Genomic DNA, 18,923 nt, shown 5'->3' on the forward strand with positions numbered 1-18,923 from the left:
TATCTGAAGTGACTTTATTTCTCGTAAAAAGTTATTCTGGCTTGATATTTCTTACAGGGTGACGAGTCAAGTTGTTAATCTTTCTTGGGCTCTACCTCCTCCCACCCCCAAGGGTTCAAAGTTCATCTTTGCAGCTGCCTCTCCTCGGTGAGAAATGCATGTGGGAAGGGTAATTTTCAAAGACATCTACATGGGTTAAACAAAGATTTACTTGTAGATTATAGTCTTTGTGAGAAATGCTCACTGTATGATTAGGATTATATATATGTTTCTTTTGTACCCCGCCCTGGATAAGGGCAAGTTAGAAGTAATAAATTTCAATTTCAGTTTCTGTGCTGGTTATAGTATTCACACAAGGGGGCAGTGTTCTTCACAGTGGATTTGGAGTGGAGTTTGAAAATATATGTGAAAAGTGTTAATACATGTGTGTGAGCACTAAGCAAAAACTGTGAAAACTGGAACCAAGCACGTGGGTAAAACTACAGTATCTGTGAATTTTGCAGCTATGTGGCCAGTTTTAAAATGACCCCCTAAGAACATAGACTGGATGCATTGGTGGGTCAGAACAATAATGAAACTTAGCATCCAGTCCAGCTCAGTTGCAAATACCCCAACAGCGCAAAAATATCTCCAGTTTATTTACAGTGAAAATGGCAGTCGAAGGAACGTCTAAAATGTATTAATATCATCATTTCAACAGGACCATTAAAGTGAATAATGTAATATAGCAGCTCTGAGCATTAAAAAAAACAATTTGGGGGTTATTTGTAATTTTATTTTTAATTTGTATTTTATGTATATTTTGTCTGTATTTTTTAAACCCCTTAGTTTTAAGCGGTATAGAAGTGTGGGAAATAAATAAACTATGAAGAAACTTACGGAGATAATCTGGTTTCGCAGCACCTGAAGGAACAACAAAACAAAGCAGGTTAAGATTTTCAGTATATGTACAGAACGAGAATAAATATCACATTTAAGAGAGACAATTTTAAGCTGGTACAAAGAAATTACAGAACAAGAGAGTTTGAGGCCTTCAAGTGAACCAGACGCATCACAGTCTAGGTAACAGATGCAAAATTAAAGTCGACACACTAACACGTGATCTTTAATATTTTGCTTGGAGACAATAGTGGGACAGACTAGAAAATGAGCAAGTTTTGTCACATCCTAGTCAAAATCTTCTCATATCTCTGTTATTTGCATGTTCTGTTGTGTTGCTTATTAAGTGTTTCATTGGTATTATGCTGACATCATATGATATCTCTGTTATTTGAACATTCTTCCATGCTGTCCATTATGGGATTGTCTTATTGTAGCAACATCATATTTCCAAGTTTACCTCACTAATTGTATTTATTTTTATATTTGGTCATTTTACTATTGTTATGCTTTTAGTTTTATGTTAAACTGTACCTTCTGTACAGCGCCTTGGGTGAATCTCTTCATAAAGGTGGTTAATAAATCCCAATAAATAAATAAATAATCTTTTTAACTTTGGCTCTTTCCCTTTACAGTTCTAAATTATATCTGCCTAAGTCAATACATAAATCCAGCTGCATAAGTAGAGGCAGGGGATAGAGACATGTTCATAACTTTATAAATTCACTGCTGCCAATCAGCACTCTGCATAAAATTATGCACGCAAGTCCTGGTTGTGGAGAAAAGATAAGTGGATAAAGTTATGTGCATAATTTTATGCCCGTCTAGTCAACAGTAGACTTATGCACGTAAGTCTCACCAAATATATGCACAAAGTTATGCACATAGCTTTCACTACAAATGTTATCCACTCACTAGCCTTCTGAATTTCAGCTCTATTTCACTAACAATTCTACAGGGATTTGTGCAAGTTATTTTCTTTCATATGTCCCAAGTGTCTTACAGAACATGAAACTATGATTCAGAGTCAATTATAATTATTTTTATTTAGTGAAGTGAAGCCTGACTCATGGGAATGCCCGGTTCAATTCTCACTGCTGCTCCTTGTGATCTTGGGCAAGTCTCTTAGCCCTCTATTGCCTCAGGTACAAATTTAGATTGTGCGCCCTTCCAGGGACGGGAATACTCAGTGAACCTGAATGCAAGACAACTTGAGCTACTACTGAAAACGTTGCGAGCAAAATTCAAGTAAATAAATATGTAATTTATTCATAAGAAGATAAGAGTAGCCATACTGGGTCAGACCAATGGTCCATCTTGCCCAGTATCCTGTTTTCCAGACAGTGGCCAAGCCAGGTCAGAAGTACCTGGCAGAAACCCAAATCAAGGCAACACTCCATACTACAAATCCCAGGGCAAGCAGTTGCTTCCCATGTCCAGTAACAGACTATGGACTTTTCTTCCAGGAACGTGAACAAACCTATTCAAAGGCAGGGTTGGTTATAATTTCTGGTAAAGCTAAGGGGAGGGTGTGCATGAGTCTCTGGGGGACCTCATATCTGCATTCCCTTCTTCAGAACAAGGATCATCAATCAGCATCAGAAGGAGCCTATGAGTGGTGTGGAAACACTAAAATACATCCTCCTGTTTGGATACTCTCACTTTTAAGGTACCAGTGTTGGTTTAGACACCTAGCAGACATCTAGTGAAGAACACTCAGAAGGTCTAGCACAGGAGACCATGTGTGTGCCAAAGAACGTAGTCAAAGGGATGTTAATGAGACCATTTCATATTCCCTCCCAATGCTCAGAGAACAGCACACAAAATACTGAAAACCTAACACCAGCTCAGAGCATGTTACAATTCTGAGATATCCTCTATTCTTTAAAATCTGCTGGTTTTTATTTAATTTTGAAGCAGAAGGAAGCCTGTGCAAGCCTCTAAGCGCTGGTAGTGAGAGAGAATGTGTGTGAGTTACAGCAAACCCAAAAGTGAAAACACACACTGGCACTTAAAGATAAACTTTCCAAGTAAAAAAAATATATATATTAAAAAGCTTACATTTAAAGGCACAGAGCAGCAGCACTGATACGTACTTCACTTTTGCACAATAGCTGAGCTTATCATTAAACTCTTTTGCACGTGCACCAAGCACATTCCCCCTGGCTTTTGCTTTAACATAACGCATATAATTTGAATACCGTTTGAGCACAATTTTCTGCATTGTTCTGGCGGTATGGATTCTGTACTGTTGGCCTGACCTTGGGAGTACTCAGCATCAGCCCATAAATGTGTTTGCCAAACAAAATTATATACACAGTTCCTGTTACCTCCCGCCCTCCCAGGCACCCAGCTGAAAAAGAGGATTGTCTCAAACTGGTTCTACCAGCCACCAGATTTAAATATAAACAAAAGAAGGTAAAGAGAAATTAAGCATGGGAAATGCTAACAAGAAAAACCTTTTAGAGGATTCAGTTACTGCTGAAACACATCATCCACCCTATTTCCTTCAGTTTTAAAGTAGTAATCAGTGTTCAGAAGACTAAGAACATGTCTTTCAAACATGCAGAACACAGATAGATCCTCACCAAGTACAGAATAAGTAACCATGAATTAAAACTGAAATACATAGATGAAAATAAAATTAAATTCCACCCATACCTTAAAGGTTCAAGGTGGATTACAGCAATATAACTAGGAAAACCTCAGTCAAATATAAAGTATTAAATCACATTTTTTTCAACCCATATTCTTCAATTATAATTACGGAATTAAATGCATAACTCAGGAAGGTGCAGCTATGCTGATCATCATCAGAACCTCAGCCAGACGTGTATGAAAACACACACAGGGCAGAAATGTGTTAATCATGCACACCTTGTTCCCTGCAAAAGGCTGAAAATACGGGAAAGAAAATATTGCATAAGCCACAAGACTTTGGGTAGAAACCTACCACACAGCAGCAGCACCACATTACATGCAGAGACAGACAGTGTGGAAGCCCAGTCCATAGATATAAAAAAAAAAAAAAAGTACACCTCAGCTCTCCAATCTGCCTCCCCCTGAACACATCTTCCCCCAAATCTGAACCCCCTTCCAATCCAAATCCAATTCCCTCAAAGTGTGATCCCCTTCTGCATCCCCTTGCATGTTGAATTCCTTCCGAATCTTCCACCCCAAGGACACACCCATTAGACCTTGCCCCCAGAGTCCTACCCTCACCCTGCACCCTCCCTGGGCATCCCATTGGTAGTTTAGCAGTCCTGGAGGGCAGTGGCCCCCTCCACTGCCACCTGGGTCTGCAGTGGCATCGAAAATGGCACCTCTGCCTCCTAGTGGTAGTCTTGCTGTGCTATCGCTAAGGGGTCATCCATCCAAAAAAAGTGCTTATATGGAAGGATGCCCCTAGTGGTAGTAGCGGGAAACTACTGCTAGGGAACCGAGGTATCATTTTGGATTTCGTTACCAGAAGGGGACTGTTGAAGTAGAAATGCAGCCAGCACAGTTAGCTGAGTGTTTAAAAACCTACACAAAGATCTCCTTAGTGAAAGAAATCAAACAACACGTTTGAACACTGGGAGATATAATCCTCTTATATCACACACAGATCATAGGAGCAGCAATATTGAGCAAATTCCTTGCATATGTCCAGGGAGGGGTTATTTCCACTGGGCTTAGCACCCCCAATAATTTGGAAACGTTCCCTCCTCCCTGAGCCTCAGCAAAGGAGAAGAAGGGAAATGCTGCAAAAAAGGAGCCGCGCAGAGGATTTTCCAAAGAGAAAAAAGCGCAGATCCCCAGATTCGACTGCGACTCTTTTACGAAGCCTGTAGACCGTCGTGCCGGGGGATATTTAGGGCAGCCCCAGGGTCCGCCGTCTCTTCGCTGCTCTTACCGGGCTTGATACCGTTGGGTAGAAGATCCTCCCGTTGGACGACGATGACTCCATTAGGTTCTGTCCCTTGCCCCATGCTTCTCCCTCCCTCCCTCCCTGCTCCCCGCCCGGGTTTATGCGTAGCTAAAACACAGAACTACACTGTAAATAGCTGGGCTGGCTCAGGTAGGTTGCACTGCTGCTCCTCCCCCTGCCCCTCCCTCCCTCCCTGCCATCTTTCATACATAGAGTTCCTGACAACGTAACAAAGCACACAAGACGGAAACATTTCTCCTCTGTATAGTCTTGGGGGGGGGGGGGGGGGGGGGGCATAGGTACCAACATTTCAGAATGATAGGGGAACGCACAAATTGCCCGTCCTTGGAATTTTGAAACATCTTGCTCAATATTGGGGGTACACAGCACCCACACACCTGACTGCTATGCTTGGGGGAAATGGCTGATACCAGGATCCTCTGACCCTTCCTAAACTCCTCAATCTTTCTTTCCCACTTGACCTAGCTTATGTTTTGTACATCTTATTATAACTCCTCCCCAATAATCAGCCAACAGCAGGCAGCACTTTCACTGCTCTCCACTGCTGTTTAATCAGGATATTCAATGTCGGGCCATTTCCAGTAAATGGCATTGAATATCCGTGTTTTGGGTTTTTTTTTTCAACACTAGCTACCACATAACCAGGTGCAAAACTTAGACTGTGAGCTTGCTAGGGACCAGGGGTGTAGCTAGGTGGGGTCACGGGAGCATAGGCCCCACAGATTTAATCCTGCCCCCCTCCACCACAAGGTAGCTTTGCTGGCAGGAGTCCCCAACCCCCGCCAGCCTTATAGTCTCCAGCACCGACCTCTGGTACGTTCACTTACTTCACTGATCTGTGCAGGACGTCAGGACTCACCTTACAAATCTGCAAAGTGAGCGAACGCGCCGGAGACAGGTGCTAAAGAAGACTAAAGCTGGCGGGGGTTGGGGACCCCCACCAGCAAAGATACCTTGTGGCGGGGGGGGGGTCGGCGGGCTAAAATGTACCCCCCCCCCTCACCTTGGGCTCTGGACCCCCCTCCCGCCGAATCTGGCTACACCCCTGCTAGGGACAGGGAAAGTATCTACATATCATATATGTAAACCACTTTGGTTACATAAGTACATAAGTATTGCCATACTGGGCCAGACCAAAGGTCCATCAAGCCTAGCGTCCTGTTTCCAACAGTGGCCAATCCAGGTCACAAGTACCTAGCAAGATCCTATAAAAAAAAGTACAAAACATTTCATGCTGCTTATCCCTGAAATAGTGGATTTTCCCCAATTTAATAATGGTCTATGGACTTTTCCTTTAGGAAGCCGTCCAAATCTTTTTTAAACTCTGCTTAGCTAACTGCCTTTACCACATTTTCTGGCAAAGAATTCAACGTTGAATTACACTTTGAGTGAAGAAAGATTTTCTGTGATTCACTTTAAATGTACTACTTAGTAGCTTCATTATGTGCCCCCTAGTCCTAGTATTTTTGGAAAGCGTGAACAGTCACTCCACATCTACCCGTTCAACTCCACTCAATATTTTATAGACTTCTATCATATCTCCCCTCAGCCACCTGTTCTCCAAGATGGAGCCCTAGCCGCTTTAGCCTTTCCTCATAGGGAAGTCGTCCCATCCCCTTTGTCATTTTCGTTGCCCTTCTCTGCACCTTTTCTGATTCCACTATATCTTTTTTTAGATGTGGTGACTAGAATTGAACAGAAAAAGGTGGTATTTTGCTTCTGTGTACGAAAGAAGAGCGGGACTTGAGGATGATTGTGTCTGATGGCACATTTCTATAGAGTCTATAGTTACATATTTTATCAAAATATTGAGCAAGGTGAGTTCCTGCTATAATAAACCTGTTGTGAAACTTTGGAGAGAGTTTGCATTATTTTATGTTGCAATAGTTCTTGCATCAAATTAGGCTTTTTTAAAAACCAAATTGGTGGCATTCATTTAGAAGAAATAATTCAGCCACCATAGGTACCAGCTCTGTGGGTGCTTGGGAACCTCCAATATTTTAGAGAGAGAGAGAAAGAGAAAGAAAGAGAGAGAGAGAGAGAGAGAAAGAGAAAGAGAAAGAAAGAAAGAAAGAAAGAAAGAAAGAAAGAAAGAAAGAAATTGAGAGAGAAAGAAAAAAAACTGAGAGAGAGAGAGAGAAAGAAAGAAAGAAAGAGAGAGAGAGACAAAGAGAGAGAGAGAAAGAAAGAAAGAGAGAGAGAGAAAAAGAGAGAGAAAGAAAGAAAAAGAGAGAGAGAAAGAAAGAAAGAGAGAGAGAGACAAAGAGAGAGAAAGAAAGAAAAAGAGAGAGAGAAAGAAAGAAAGAGAGAAAGAAAGAAAGAGAGAGAGAGAAAGAAAGAAAGAGAGAGAGAGAGAAAGAAAGAGAGAGAGAGATGCCAATGGGGAGGAGAAGAGTAGCTGATACTACAAAAAGGAAATGAGACTGGGTCATATAACTTGATTGGCATGACAATCTTGCTACAGTAATATATTTACCAGCTAAGTTATGAAAGAGAGAAGTATTGAGAAAGGAGCAAGGATGGGGTGAAAGAGATTACTGGCTGGGAGACAGATTGCATCTGTGAAGAGCTGGAGGTGGCAGAAAGGGGAAGAGAGACTGGTAATGGATGTGTGGAGAGAGAACTAGAGGGGGCTAGCAAGGGGTAAAGGGAGAGAATTCTGCTGTGAAGGGCAGAGTTTGTGACCCACGTCACCTACCCAACAGTCATAGGCATAGTTTGACTGTTTCATTTGGGGGGGTGGGGCATATTAGCATATTCATTTGCATATATGTATGTGCAAATTATGCTAATACGGAGGAAGGAAGGAAGGAAGGGAGCAAGAGCTGGCTTTTTGGGGGGAATAACCATAATGTATATGTATGGTTATTCCCAAAAAAACTGATCCCCTAACAAGGCTCCTATATAGTTTTAACCTCCACCTTAACCATATATAATATAGAAATCATTCCTATGTTAAGGTGGAGGTTAAAACTATATAGGAGCCTTGTTAGGGGATCAGTTGTAGTTGAAGGGCTCTTAAAGAGTTAGTAGTGCCAAGTGTGTGTGTATTCTCAAAAAAAGCCAGCTCTTTCTCCCTTCCTCCTTACCCAGCACTCCCTCTTCCTCTCCAGTAGTATTTCCACACCCCCTTTCCCATACCACAGATGCACATTTCCAAAAGCTGACATATTCCAATTAATAAATTCTGAATAAAATACTTTTTTCTACCTTTGTTGTCTGATCACTTTGATCCCAGTGTCTCCACACACTGCTTAGAATGAAAGTCTTATTAACCCTTTCCATGCTTAAAATACGCTTGGGAGAACTTCTGGCCTAATTTTTACGGGTGCTTGGCTATCATTTGCTTTGTAAGAGATACAGATTTTAATGACCCACTAAGTGCCCCCTTTCTTTCAAGATGTTTGTTTTCAGACTGATAATCTAGCAGCCTTTCCACCTCCCCAGAAGGATTGCGTTTTTGCAGAGTCTGTTAATCTCATCCCACTCACTTCTCTGCTTGTAAATTCTCTGTCTTCTTATCTTGCCTGCTGTAATTATTAGGATAACTGCAACCGACAATATCAATTGAAGTGATGTGGCATAAAATCAGTGGCGTAGATAGGTGGGGCGCAGGGGGAGCAGTCGCTCCCCCAAACGGATTTTTAAAAAAAAAGGCCCCCATGGGCATGCGTGCACTGTTGCCTAAAGCCTTCCCGCTTGCACGTGGTGCCACAAGTCAGCAAACAGGATGTGCTGGATCGTTGTCGATGCCTGCCAGGGTTGCCAGGTGGGCAGTTTTCCCGCCCAATTGGGCGGTTTTCCGCGACTCGCGGTGTGAAATTTTTGCCCGCGGCGGGTGCGGTTTTTGTGGGCTGGTTTTTATTTTTTTTCTGCTGTTTTCCAGCGCCCTTTTTTCGGCCGCCGGGGGCGGGGCTAGTGACGTTTTGGGTGGGGCCGATGACGTTTTGGGCGGGGCCGATGATGGGGAGGCGGGCCGATGGTGGAGGAGGCGGAGTCGATGACGGCGGGGGTGGGGTCGATGACGGCGGGGGCGGGGTCCATGACGGCGGGGGCAGGGTTGATGACGGCGGGGGTGGGGGTGTGAACTTTTTTGGGCGGGATTACTCACGGAGACCTGGCAACACTGATGCCTGCCAGTGAGACGTCTTCTGCCCTAACACCCGCTAACAGCACCTAGACTGAGAACAGCCTGCTGCAGTGCTGCTAACTGAAGAAGTCAGTGATTAGCCTGACTTCTGAGCCTCCCCCCCTCTGCACCCCCCAATGAAGGATCTTACTACAAGGAAAGGAGCTGGCTGAATAACTTCTCCAAGCAGCAGGGGGCGGGTGGTGTGGTGCAGGCTGCCTGCAGCCTTGACCTCTGCTTTGGCTGTGTAATCTGAGCTCTTCATCTGTAACTACAGTGGGGTAAGGGACCAGGCTGTGCTCTGTCTGTGCTGGCTGGGATGGAAATTGGAAGGGTTCCACCTCCTCCTGGCTTTTTCAGCTAAAATATCTCTTGGGTGGGGGGGGGGGGTTACAAACGGCAGATGGACAGTCTTCCTAGCCCATGCAGCAGGAAAGCAGGGGGGAGCCCAGGCTCTGGGGAGGGGGCAACAGAATACAAATCAATGGACAGTCTTCTTTGGCACATATTTATGTTATCTTTTATCACTGCAGAAACATTTTCTTTAAGTTTTCCAGTTTCTTCCTGAGAGCTCTTTTGTCGATCATTTAAGTCTTGTTTCATTTTTTCCATAGACTTAGAAAGCTGATCAACAGTAATTGCAAGATTTTTAGTCTCTTGTGTAGAGGTAATTATAAGTTTTTGCATTTTCTCCATTGCCAACCACAACGTATCAAGAGTTACCACTCTAGGCGGGTCTCCCCACATTGGATTACCTTCCACTGCCGCCTCCATTTCCAAAGGGGGACCCTCTCCGCTGGCCACAACTTCACCGACTTCCGGGTTGTGTAGTTCAGCTCTCCCCTCTCGAATCGCGGCAGGGCAGAGTGGAATTCCAGTATCTGGAGGAGACAGAGAGATCTCACTCTCCAGCGACGCCTGAATCCCTGCGCCAGCGTCAAGCGGAGTTTCTCCTCCAGTTTGTGTTGGTGGGCGCCAAGCTGCGAAGTCGTCGAGCGTTCTTTGCTTCGGAGAGGATGTGCGAGCCTGGAGGGGTAAGGCTCTCACCATTCCCTTTCTTTTGGTATGGGGTATCGCTATCGGAAGCAGTTCACACTTTCCACTAACTTCGATCACTCAGCGTCTTGGCGCCATCTTGACTCCTCCCCCCCCGCCCTCCTCAACTCGTTCTCACTTTTTGTGTACATTGCTTTTGATTTGCATGAGGATTCTCCTCCCCGCTTTTTGTTTCCCAGAAACAGCAGTGCCAGAGTTCCTGTTCCAGAGTGGCGGCTCCACTATCAGTAATGCAGAAAGAAGCAAGAGCGAGAAGGCGCTAGACATGCTTCGAAAAAAGAACGGGAGGAGGATAAGTTAATTTTACAATATTTTTTTCCAGACTTGTTTTTTTTAGAAATGTGTGGACACATAGTTACATTTTTTTTAAACCCTAAAAGAGTTTTAAGTCTCACACTACAGACTCTCTTGGAAAAAGCAGCAAATTACTTACCCACGAGCAGGAGGCTCCTGTCGGTTTTCATTTAACCTGCGGGAAAAGGACACAATTTCAACACAAAGAAAACTTGCTCTTTAGCCAAAATAGCTTAAAGTGAAGCCTGATAATTATTTAAGTACTTATCTGATAAAACGTTGCCGAGAAGGGATCTCTTAGTTCTATGAGTTTCTCAAATTAAGCAGGCCTAAGAGGAGAAAAGATAAACATTATAGTGGGTTTTATTACGGTAACAGAGAAATCAATATAAATTATTACATTACAATTGATCCTAAAGTAAATGTTAAGAATGTGTGATGTTGCATTTTTGTCACTTAAATTGGATTGAAACAGCTGATGTTCACACCTTTTATGTGAAAGCTTTTAAATTTTAAGCAAAGTTTATTTTAAAAGTATCGTATTGCTCGATTCTTAGCAAAAGGGAGCTTTAAGAGAAAGAATAGAATTTTAAAACCATTTATACATTTTAACCTTTATTTAAAGATTGTTAGAAAGTGATGTACAAAACTGTCCACTCTGCAGACTTCACTTACCCAGAAACCAAATGGTAGAACTCCTTACCACCCATTTCTTTATGGGCTACAATCCACCTATTGAACATGATCCAAGTGCCTCGTTGGCTTTATGCATTTTAGCTCTTGCCCCTATACCTATATGGTTCAATTGTATTTATGGCTGGGGAAAAGGCCTCAATTACCTCTTCAGGTAATCCATACACCGAGAGACCATGGTCCATCTGGACAGTTCCCACCTAGGACAATTCCCACCCATAACCCCAAAAAATGCAAAAACACACTAGGACACGTAATCTCCCTCCCTCTCCTCTTCCAGATCCTTTGGGGGGGCCAGTACCTCCTCACCCTCACAACATATCTTTTACATATCCCTTTCCTCTTCCAGACATGCCCCCCCTACTACTACTACTACTATTTAGCATTTTTATAGCGCTATAAGGCGTACGCAGCGCTGCACAAACATAGAAGATAGACAATCCCTGCTCAAAGAGCTTACAATCTAATAGACAAAAATAAAGTAAGCAAATCAAATCAATTAATGTGTACAGGAAGGAGGAGAGGAGGGTAGGTGGAGGCGAGTGGTTACAAGTGGTTACGAGTCAAAAGCAATGTTAAAGAGGTGGGTTTTCAGTCTAGATTTAAAGGTGGCCAAGGATGGGGCAAGACGTAGGGGCTCAGGAAGTTTATTCCAGGCGTAGGGTGCAGCGAGACAGAAGGCGCGAAGTCTGGAGTTGGCAGTAGTGGAGAAGGGAACAGATAAGAAGGATTTATCCATGGAGCGGAGTGCACGGGAAGGGGTGTAGGGAAGGACGAGTGTGGAGAGATACTGGGGAGCAGCAGAGTGAGTACATTTATAGGTTAGTAGAAGAAGTTTGAACAGGATGCGAAAACGGATAGGGAACCAGTGAAGGGTCTTGAGGAGAGGGGTAGTATGAGTAAAGCGACCCTGGCGGAAGATGAGACGGGCAGCAGAGTTTTGAACCGATTGGAGAGGGGAGAGGTGACTAAGTGGGAGGCCAGCAAGAAGCAGATTGCAGTAGTCTAAACGAGAGGTGACAAAGGTGTGGATGAGGGTTTTGGTAGAGTGCTCGGAAAGAAAGGGGCGGATTTTACGGATGTTGTAAAGAAAGAAACGACAGGTCTTGGCGATCTGCTGGATATGAGCAGAGAAGGAGAGAGAAGAGTCAAAGATGACCCCAAGGTTTCGAGCTGAGGAGACAGGGAGAATGAGAGAGCCATCAACAGAAATAGAAAACGGGGGGAGTGGGGAGGTGGGTTTGGGGGGAAAAATGAGAAGCTCGGTTTTGGTCATGTTTAATTTCAGGTGGCGTTGAGACATCCAGACGGCAATGTCAGACAAGCACGCTGAAACTTTGGTTTGGATGCAAAGTGAGATATCAGGGGTAGAAAGGTAGATTTGGGAGTCATCAGCATAAAGATGGTAGGAAAAGCCATGGGATGAGATTAATGAACCAAAGGAAGAAGTGTAGATAGAAAAGAAGAGGGGACCAAGGACAGAACCCTGAGGTACGCCGACAGGCAGAGGGATAGAAGTAGAACAGGATCCACCAGAGTGAACACTGAAGGTGCGGAGGGAGAGGTAGGAAGAGAACCAGGAAAGGACAGAGCCCTGGAATCCAAGTGAGGACAGGGTATCGAGGAGTATGCTGTGATTGACAGTGTCAAAAGCAGCGGAAAGATCAAGAAGAATGAGGATGGAAGAGAGACCTCTGGATTTAGCCAGTAATAGGTCATTGGAGACTTTAGTCAGGGCCGGTCTTAGGCAGAGGCGACCGAGGCGGCCGCATAGGGCCCCGCGCCTAAGGGGGCCCCGCGCGGCCCGCCTCAAGTCTGCCTCGCCTCTCCTACCACCGCCAATGCTCGCCTGCCCTCCATGTCCAGCGACGCGACTCTCCAGTCCTCGTTCCCCTGCTCCCCCTCCCTCCAGCCGTCTGAGCCCCTCCCCCATCTGAGCCCCCCTTGCCCGACCCGCCAAACGACCCTCGTCTACCACCCGACCCGCCGGCACCTCACCTGACCCAACATTTTTTTAAAAAACTCCAAGCGGCAGTGCCTCCTCGCGTCTGTGAAAGAAGAAAAGTCGCTTCGTCCATTGGCCGGCCTTCCCTCATGTCCCGCCCTCTGATGTAACTTCCGCAAGGGCGGGACATGAGGGAAGACCGGCCAATGGACGAAGCGACTTTTCTTCTTTCACAGACGCGAGGAGGCACTGCCGCTTGGAGTTTTTTAAAAAAATGTTGGGTCAGGTGAGGTGCCGGCGGGTCGGGTGGTAGACGAGGGTCGTTTGGCGGGTCGGGGGGCTCAGATGGCTGGAGGGAGGGGGATCAGGGGAACGAGGAGAGTCGCGATGCTGGACATGAGTGGAGGGCAGGGGCACAGGAGGGTCGCTGGACATGGGGGGATAGCAGGGGAGGGGGGGTCTGGAAATAGGTGGAGGGCATGGGGCACAGAAGGGTCGCTGGACATGGGTGGATGGCAGGGGAGGGGGATTCTGGACATAGGTTGAGGGCAGGGGGCACAGGAGGGTCGCTGGACATGGGTGGATGCCAGGGGAGGGGGTTTCTGGACATAGGTTGAGGGCAGGGGGCACAGGAGGGTCGCTGGACATGGGTGGATGGCAGGGGAGAGGGGCTTCTGGACATAGGTGGATGGCAGGGGAGAGTAGGGGGCACAGGAGAGTCACTGGACATGGGTGGATGGCAGGGGAGGGGGCTTCTGGACATAGGTGGATGGCAGGGGAGGGCAGGGGGCACAGGAGGGTCACTGGACATGGGTGGATGGCAGGGGAGGGGGCTTCTGGACACAGGTTGAGGGCAGGGGGCACAGGAGGGTCGCTGGACATGGGTGGATGGCAGGGGAGGGGGTTTCTGGACATAGGTTGAGGGCAGGGGGCACAGGAGGGTCGCTGGACATGGGTGGATGCCAGGGGAGGGGGTTTCTGGACATAGGTTGAGGGCAGGGGGCACAGGAGGGTCACTGGACTTGGATGGATGGCAGGGGAGGGGGTTTCTGGACATAGGTTGAGGGCAGGGGGCACAGGAGGGTCGCTGGACATGGGTGGATGGCAGGGGAGGGGGTTTCTGGACATAGGTTGAGGGCAGGGGGCACAGGAGGGTCGCTGGACATGGGTGGATGGCAGGGGTGGGGGGCTTCTGGACATAGGTGGATGGCAGGGGAGGGCAGGGGGCACAGGAGGGTCACTGGACATGGGTGGATGGCAGGGGAGGGGGTTTCTGGACATAGGTTGAGGGCAGGGGGCACAGGAGGGTCGCTGGACTTGGATGGATGGCAGGGGAGGGGGTTTCTGGACATAGGTTGAGGGCAGGGGGCACAGGAGGGTCGCTGGACATGGGTGGATGGCAGGGGAGGGGGTTTCTGGACATAGGTGGATGGCAGGGGAGGGTAGGGGGCACATGAGAGTCACTGGACATGGGTGGATGGCAGGGGAGGGGACTTCTGGACATAGGTGGATGGCAGGGGAGGGCAGGGGGCACAGGAGGGTCACTGGACATGGGTGGATGGCAGGGGAGGGGGTTTCTGGACATAGGTTGAGGGCAGGGGGCACAGGAGGGTCGCTGGACATGGGTGGATGGCAGGGGAGAGGGGCTTCTCGATATAGGTGGATGGCAGGGGAGGGTAGGGGGCACAGGAGAGTCACTGGACCTGGGTGGATGGCAGGGGAGGGGGCTTCTGGACATAGGTGGAGGGCAGGGGGCACAGGAGGGTCACTGGACATGGGTGGATGGCAGGGGAGGAGGCTTCTGGACATAGGTTGAGGGCAGGGGGCACAGGAGGGTCGCTGGACATGGGGGATAGCAGGAGTGGGGGGCTTCTGGACATAGGGGGAGGGCAGGGGGCACAGGAGTGTCACTGGACATGGATGGAGGGGAGGGGGTTTCTGGACATAGGTTGAGGGCAGGGGGCACAGGAGGGTCGCTGGACATGGGTGGATGGCAGGGGTGGGGGGCTTCTGGACATAGGTGGATGGCAGGGGAGGGTAGGGGCACAGGAGAGTCACTGGACATGGGTGGATGGCAGGGGAGGGGGCTTCTGGACATAGGTGGATGGCAGGGGAGGGCAGGGGGCACAGGAGGGTCACTGGACATGGGTGGATGGCAGGGGAGGGAGCTTCTGGACATAGGTTGAGGGCAGGGGGCACAGGAGGGTCGCTGGGCATGGGTGGATGGCAGGGGAGGGGGTTTCTGGACATAGGTTGAGGGCAGGGGGCACAGGAGGGTCGCTGGACATGGGTGGATGGCAGGGGAGAGTAGGGGGCACAGGAGAGTCACTGGACATAGGTGGATGGCAGGGGAGGGTAGGGGCACAGGAGAGTCACTGGACATGGGTGGATGGCAGGGGAGGGGGCTTCTGGACATAGGTGGATGGCAGGAGAGGGCAGGGGGCACAGGAGGGTCACTGGACATGGGTGGATGGCAGGGGAGGGGGTTTCTGGACATAGGTTGAGGGCAGGGGGCACAGGAGGGTCGCTGGACATGGGTGGATGGCAGGGGAGAGGGGCTTCTGGACATAGGTGGATGGCAGGGGAGAGTAGGGGGCACAGGAGAGTCACTGGACATGGGTGGATGGCAGGGGAGGGGGCTTCTGGACACAGGTTGAGGGCAGGGGGCACAGGAGGGTTGCTGGACATGGGTGGATGGCAGGGGAGGGGGCTTCTGGACACAGGTTGAGGGCAGGGGGCACAGGAGGGTTGCTGGACATGGGTGGATGCCAGGGGAGGGGGTTTCTGGACATAGGTTGAGGGCAGGGGGCACAGGAGGGTCGCTGGACATGGGTGGATGGCAGGGGTGGGGGGCTTCTGGACATAGGTGGATGGCAGGGGAGGGTAGGGGGCACATGAGAGTCACTGGACATGGGTGGATGGCAAATTTCATTTAATTTCCCCAATGCCTTGAGATATTTATGGGCTACATCCTGTAAACGTTGGAACATTCCATTTGTTGGAAGCATCTGACTAAACCATGGGGTTTGTAAGAGGTTTGTCGCTTTTTTGCACCACAATGAAGATGTGATTCCATGTGCCCCAATGAAAGGAGAGTTTAATTGTACTTCCATTTAATTTAAATATATTCCATCATCTGTATAAATACCAGGCTTCCCAAGGCAGATTCCAACAACATTTAAGATGAACCCGTCAGGAAACAGGATAGCTTCACTGAAATTTGGCCATCTGTATTGTATAGTGTATTTATTTAGTTTTTAGTGTAGAAAAACGAGTTTAAAATTGCTGTTTCTACCAACTATAATACTTTTTTAAAAGCTGCTTTAGTGATGTTCAATTGTTATTTCATGATAATTATATCTACATATGGGAAGCTTTCAAGTAAATTAAAAAGCTGTCCAACAAGTAAAAAAACAAAACAAAAACAAACAACACTTTTGTCCTCCACCTTTTAAGGGACTGCCTATCCAATTGAAACAGCTTTAGACTTGTTACAGATGGACCAACAATTTTAAAAAACGACAATGTGGATGCAGCAGCTCATAGGTTTGCTTGCTTTGTCTTGAGTAAACGGGGATGACGGCTGTTGGGAAGGGGAAACTCAGATTGAGCTTCCTTGCTTACAATGGACTAGATAGGTTCATTTCCACCACTCCTGTTTATTAAACTTCCTTGTTTTCTTCAGAGACAGAGGGAAAGAGGAAGAAAATAAGAGGAAATTAAACTGAAAGAGAATGTAAAATAGGAGAACTAGAGATATGCAAGATAAGAGCAAGTTTGGCAAATATATAAAATCGCATAGGATTGACTGATACCAAAACTTAAATGCAAATCAATAAAGAGATTTATGTTTCAACATTTTTATTGATGACAAATAAAAAAAAATACAAATCCACTTTAACATAGCAGCATCAATACAATTGTACAAAGCTCACTGGAACAACACTTCAAGCATACAACATTACATACAGCCATCAATTTTTGTATTATAACATTTATCCCTCCCTCCCCCCAAACCGTGTTCTGTATTTAACATTTATGTATTAACTGTTATTATGGATGCAAACGCATGGTTAGCAATTCCTTATTAAACGAGAAAAATCTGACAACAAGTAGTTCCATCATATCCCATAAACTTCTGTATTAAACTCCAACAATTGTGTCTCGTGTTTGCTCTGTGTGTTATTGCCTTGTTAAGTTTCAACAGATTTTTATTGATGACAAATCATAAAACACAAATCCTTTTCAACATACCCAATTCCACGTTGATGAACAGTTCTCAAAGTAGGATCTTAACAATGTTACAGCATTATTAACAGTCATCTTAACTTTTCCAGTCCCTTCCCGCATCTCTCCTCCAGCTACTCCCTCTCCTGCCCCCTTCTACCTCCCTCCCCCCCCCCCCCCCCCCCCCCCGGCAAGCAGGAAACGGTCTGTCTTGCTCTCTAGTTCCAGGCCCCCTTCCTTTCCCACCACTTCACTTCGGCTTTATCAGGTATTGAGGAGCAAGCTACACCCCCTTGGGCTAAGAGCTTGCAGATACGGCATCCAGATTTGGAGAAATTGTGCTCTGCGCTTGGGCGATCGCTTTGAATCTCTTGCTTCCCAAAAGGCCAATAGGTGTACTTGGTTTCGCCAGTGCCAGTAGGCCGGCTCCTCTGGAGATGTCCAGTATTGCATAATGCACTTCCGAGCTACCAAACTCAGTTTCCTGCATAGTTTTATTGCGGGGGCACGTAGCGGGGCAAAGGCTCTTGGTTGATCCAGCAGAAACTGCCTGTCCGTCCCTTGAATCTTATTCCCCAGTCTACTTAAAAACCCTTTTACCCGCTGCCAAAATGCGCACACCTTGGGACATTGCCATAGGGCATGGTATAATGAGCCGGGACCCCTTCCACATTTGGAGCAAGCTGAACTGTCCGGTCCCTTCACATGAGCCAGCTGTGCTTTAGACATGTAGCCTCGGAGGACTACTCTATATCCGCATTCTCTCAGCCTTTCATCCTGTACTAGCGTACGAATGCCTTTCAGTATAGCTTCCACATCCCAAGACGCTAGTGAGGACCCTATATCTTGTTCCCATTTGTGTTTAAGAACTTCATTTTGTCTCTTAGGTCGGCGCCAGGCCAAGGCTGCGTACAGACCAGAGACCGAATATCTCTCTGTCAACAACTCCTCAAAAAAACCTCGAATTGTTTCCCCCATTCAATAAAGAGATTTAAACAGAAAACGTAGATGCAAATATTAAAACTATTTCTGTACAATAATTTTACTAGGGAAATTCCTGGGTCCTTTGAAGAGAGAGAAACAAGGCTTCTCGAACATCTAGACATGTAATTTTATTGTTTTCTAAAACGTTAATTTTTAACACCCTTAACCTAGCAAATTTCATTTAATTTCCCCAATGCCTTGAGATATTTATGGGCTACATCCTGTAAACGTTGGAACATTCCATTTGTTGGAAGCATCTGACTAAACCATGGGGTTTGTAAGAGGTTTGTCGCTTTTTTGCACCACAATGAAGTGTTTGCAAAGTGCTCCTGTCTTGTAATTTATATTGGAGTTAGGTTCAGCAACTTTCTGCCCTGCCTGGAATTGCTCTGTCTGGCGGAGGAAAAGGCCCATTTAACTCCGGACTTCTCTAGGGTCCAGGACTGCGCTCTGTGGCTGGCTGCCGTCTGAATCCTGGGTAGCGAGTAAAGCCTTTGCCTTTCTGCGACCTACATTCAGCACTCACTCAGAAAGGGTTTCATCTCCCTCCCTAGGCAGTCTAACAATATTGCATCAGCCTAAGGCCCACCCAATTTTCTACTGTCTCTGATTCTGCTTGAGATCCTTCTGACATTTTCTCTCTCTCTCTTTCTTTACTGTCAGCATGAAAGATATGAAACTGTTTATACAGTTTATTTAACTTGCTATACTGGTCAACAAAGCCTACTACTACTTATCACTTCTATAGCGCTACAAGGCATGCGCAGCGCTGTACACCATACATA

At 46.7% G+C, this 18,923-nt stretch overlaps 3 protein-coding genes across 3 annotated transcripts in view; 1 reads left to right on the plus strand and 2 right to left on the minus strand.

The window, feature by feature from the left end:
• Positions 1 to 4,880, minus strand: part of LOC115457570 (C-type lectin domain family 2 member D-like) — a 29,362-nt gene extending 24,482 nt beyond the window's left edge. Inside the window, exons 1-2 of the mRNA XM_030187028.1 lie at positions 4,775 to 4,880; positions 880 to 903 (exon numbers count right to left, since the gene is read on the minus strand). Coding sequence (XP_030042888.1) covers positions 880 to 903; positions 4,775 to 4,850 — 100 coding nt within the window. The 5' untranslated portion in view covers positions 4,851 to 4,880. The remainder of the gene's footprint in view (positions 1 to 879; positions 904 to 4,774) is intronic.
• The window catches only part of LOC115457558 (killer cell lectin-like receptor subfamily F member 1), a 322,410-nt gene that overhangs the window by 79,533 nt on the left and 223,954 nt on the right, over positions 1 to 18,923 (minus strand). The window lies entirely within an intron of this gene.
• LOC115457560 (killer cell lectin-like receptor subfamily B member 1B allele B) overlaps positions 1 to 18,923 on the plus strand; it is a 567,620-nt gene that overhangs the window by 55,334 nt on the left and 493,363 nt on the right. The gene's annotated exons all lie outside the window — the stretch shown is intronic.

Source organism: Microcaecilia unicolor, chromosome 14 (genome assembly GCF_901765095.1).
Source record: "Microcaecilia unicolor chromosome 14, aMicUni1.1, whole genome shotgun sequence".
NCBI classification, from domain to species: Eukaryota; Metazoa; Chordata; class Amphibia; order Gymnophiona; family Siphonopidae; genus Microcaecilia; species Microcaecilia unicolor.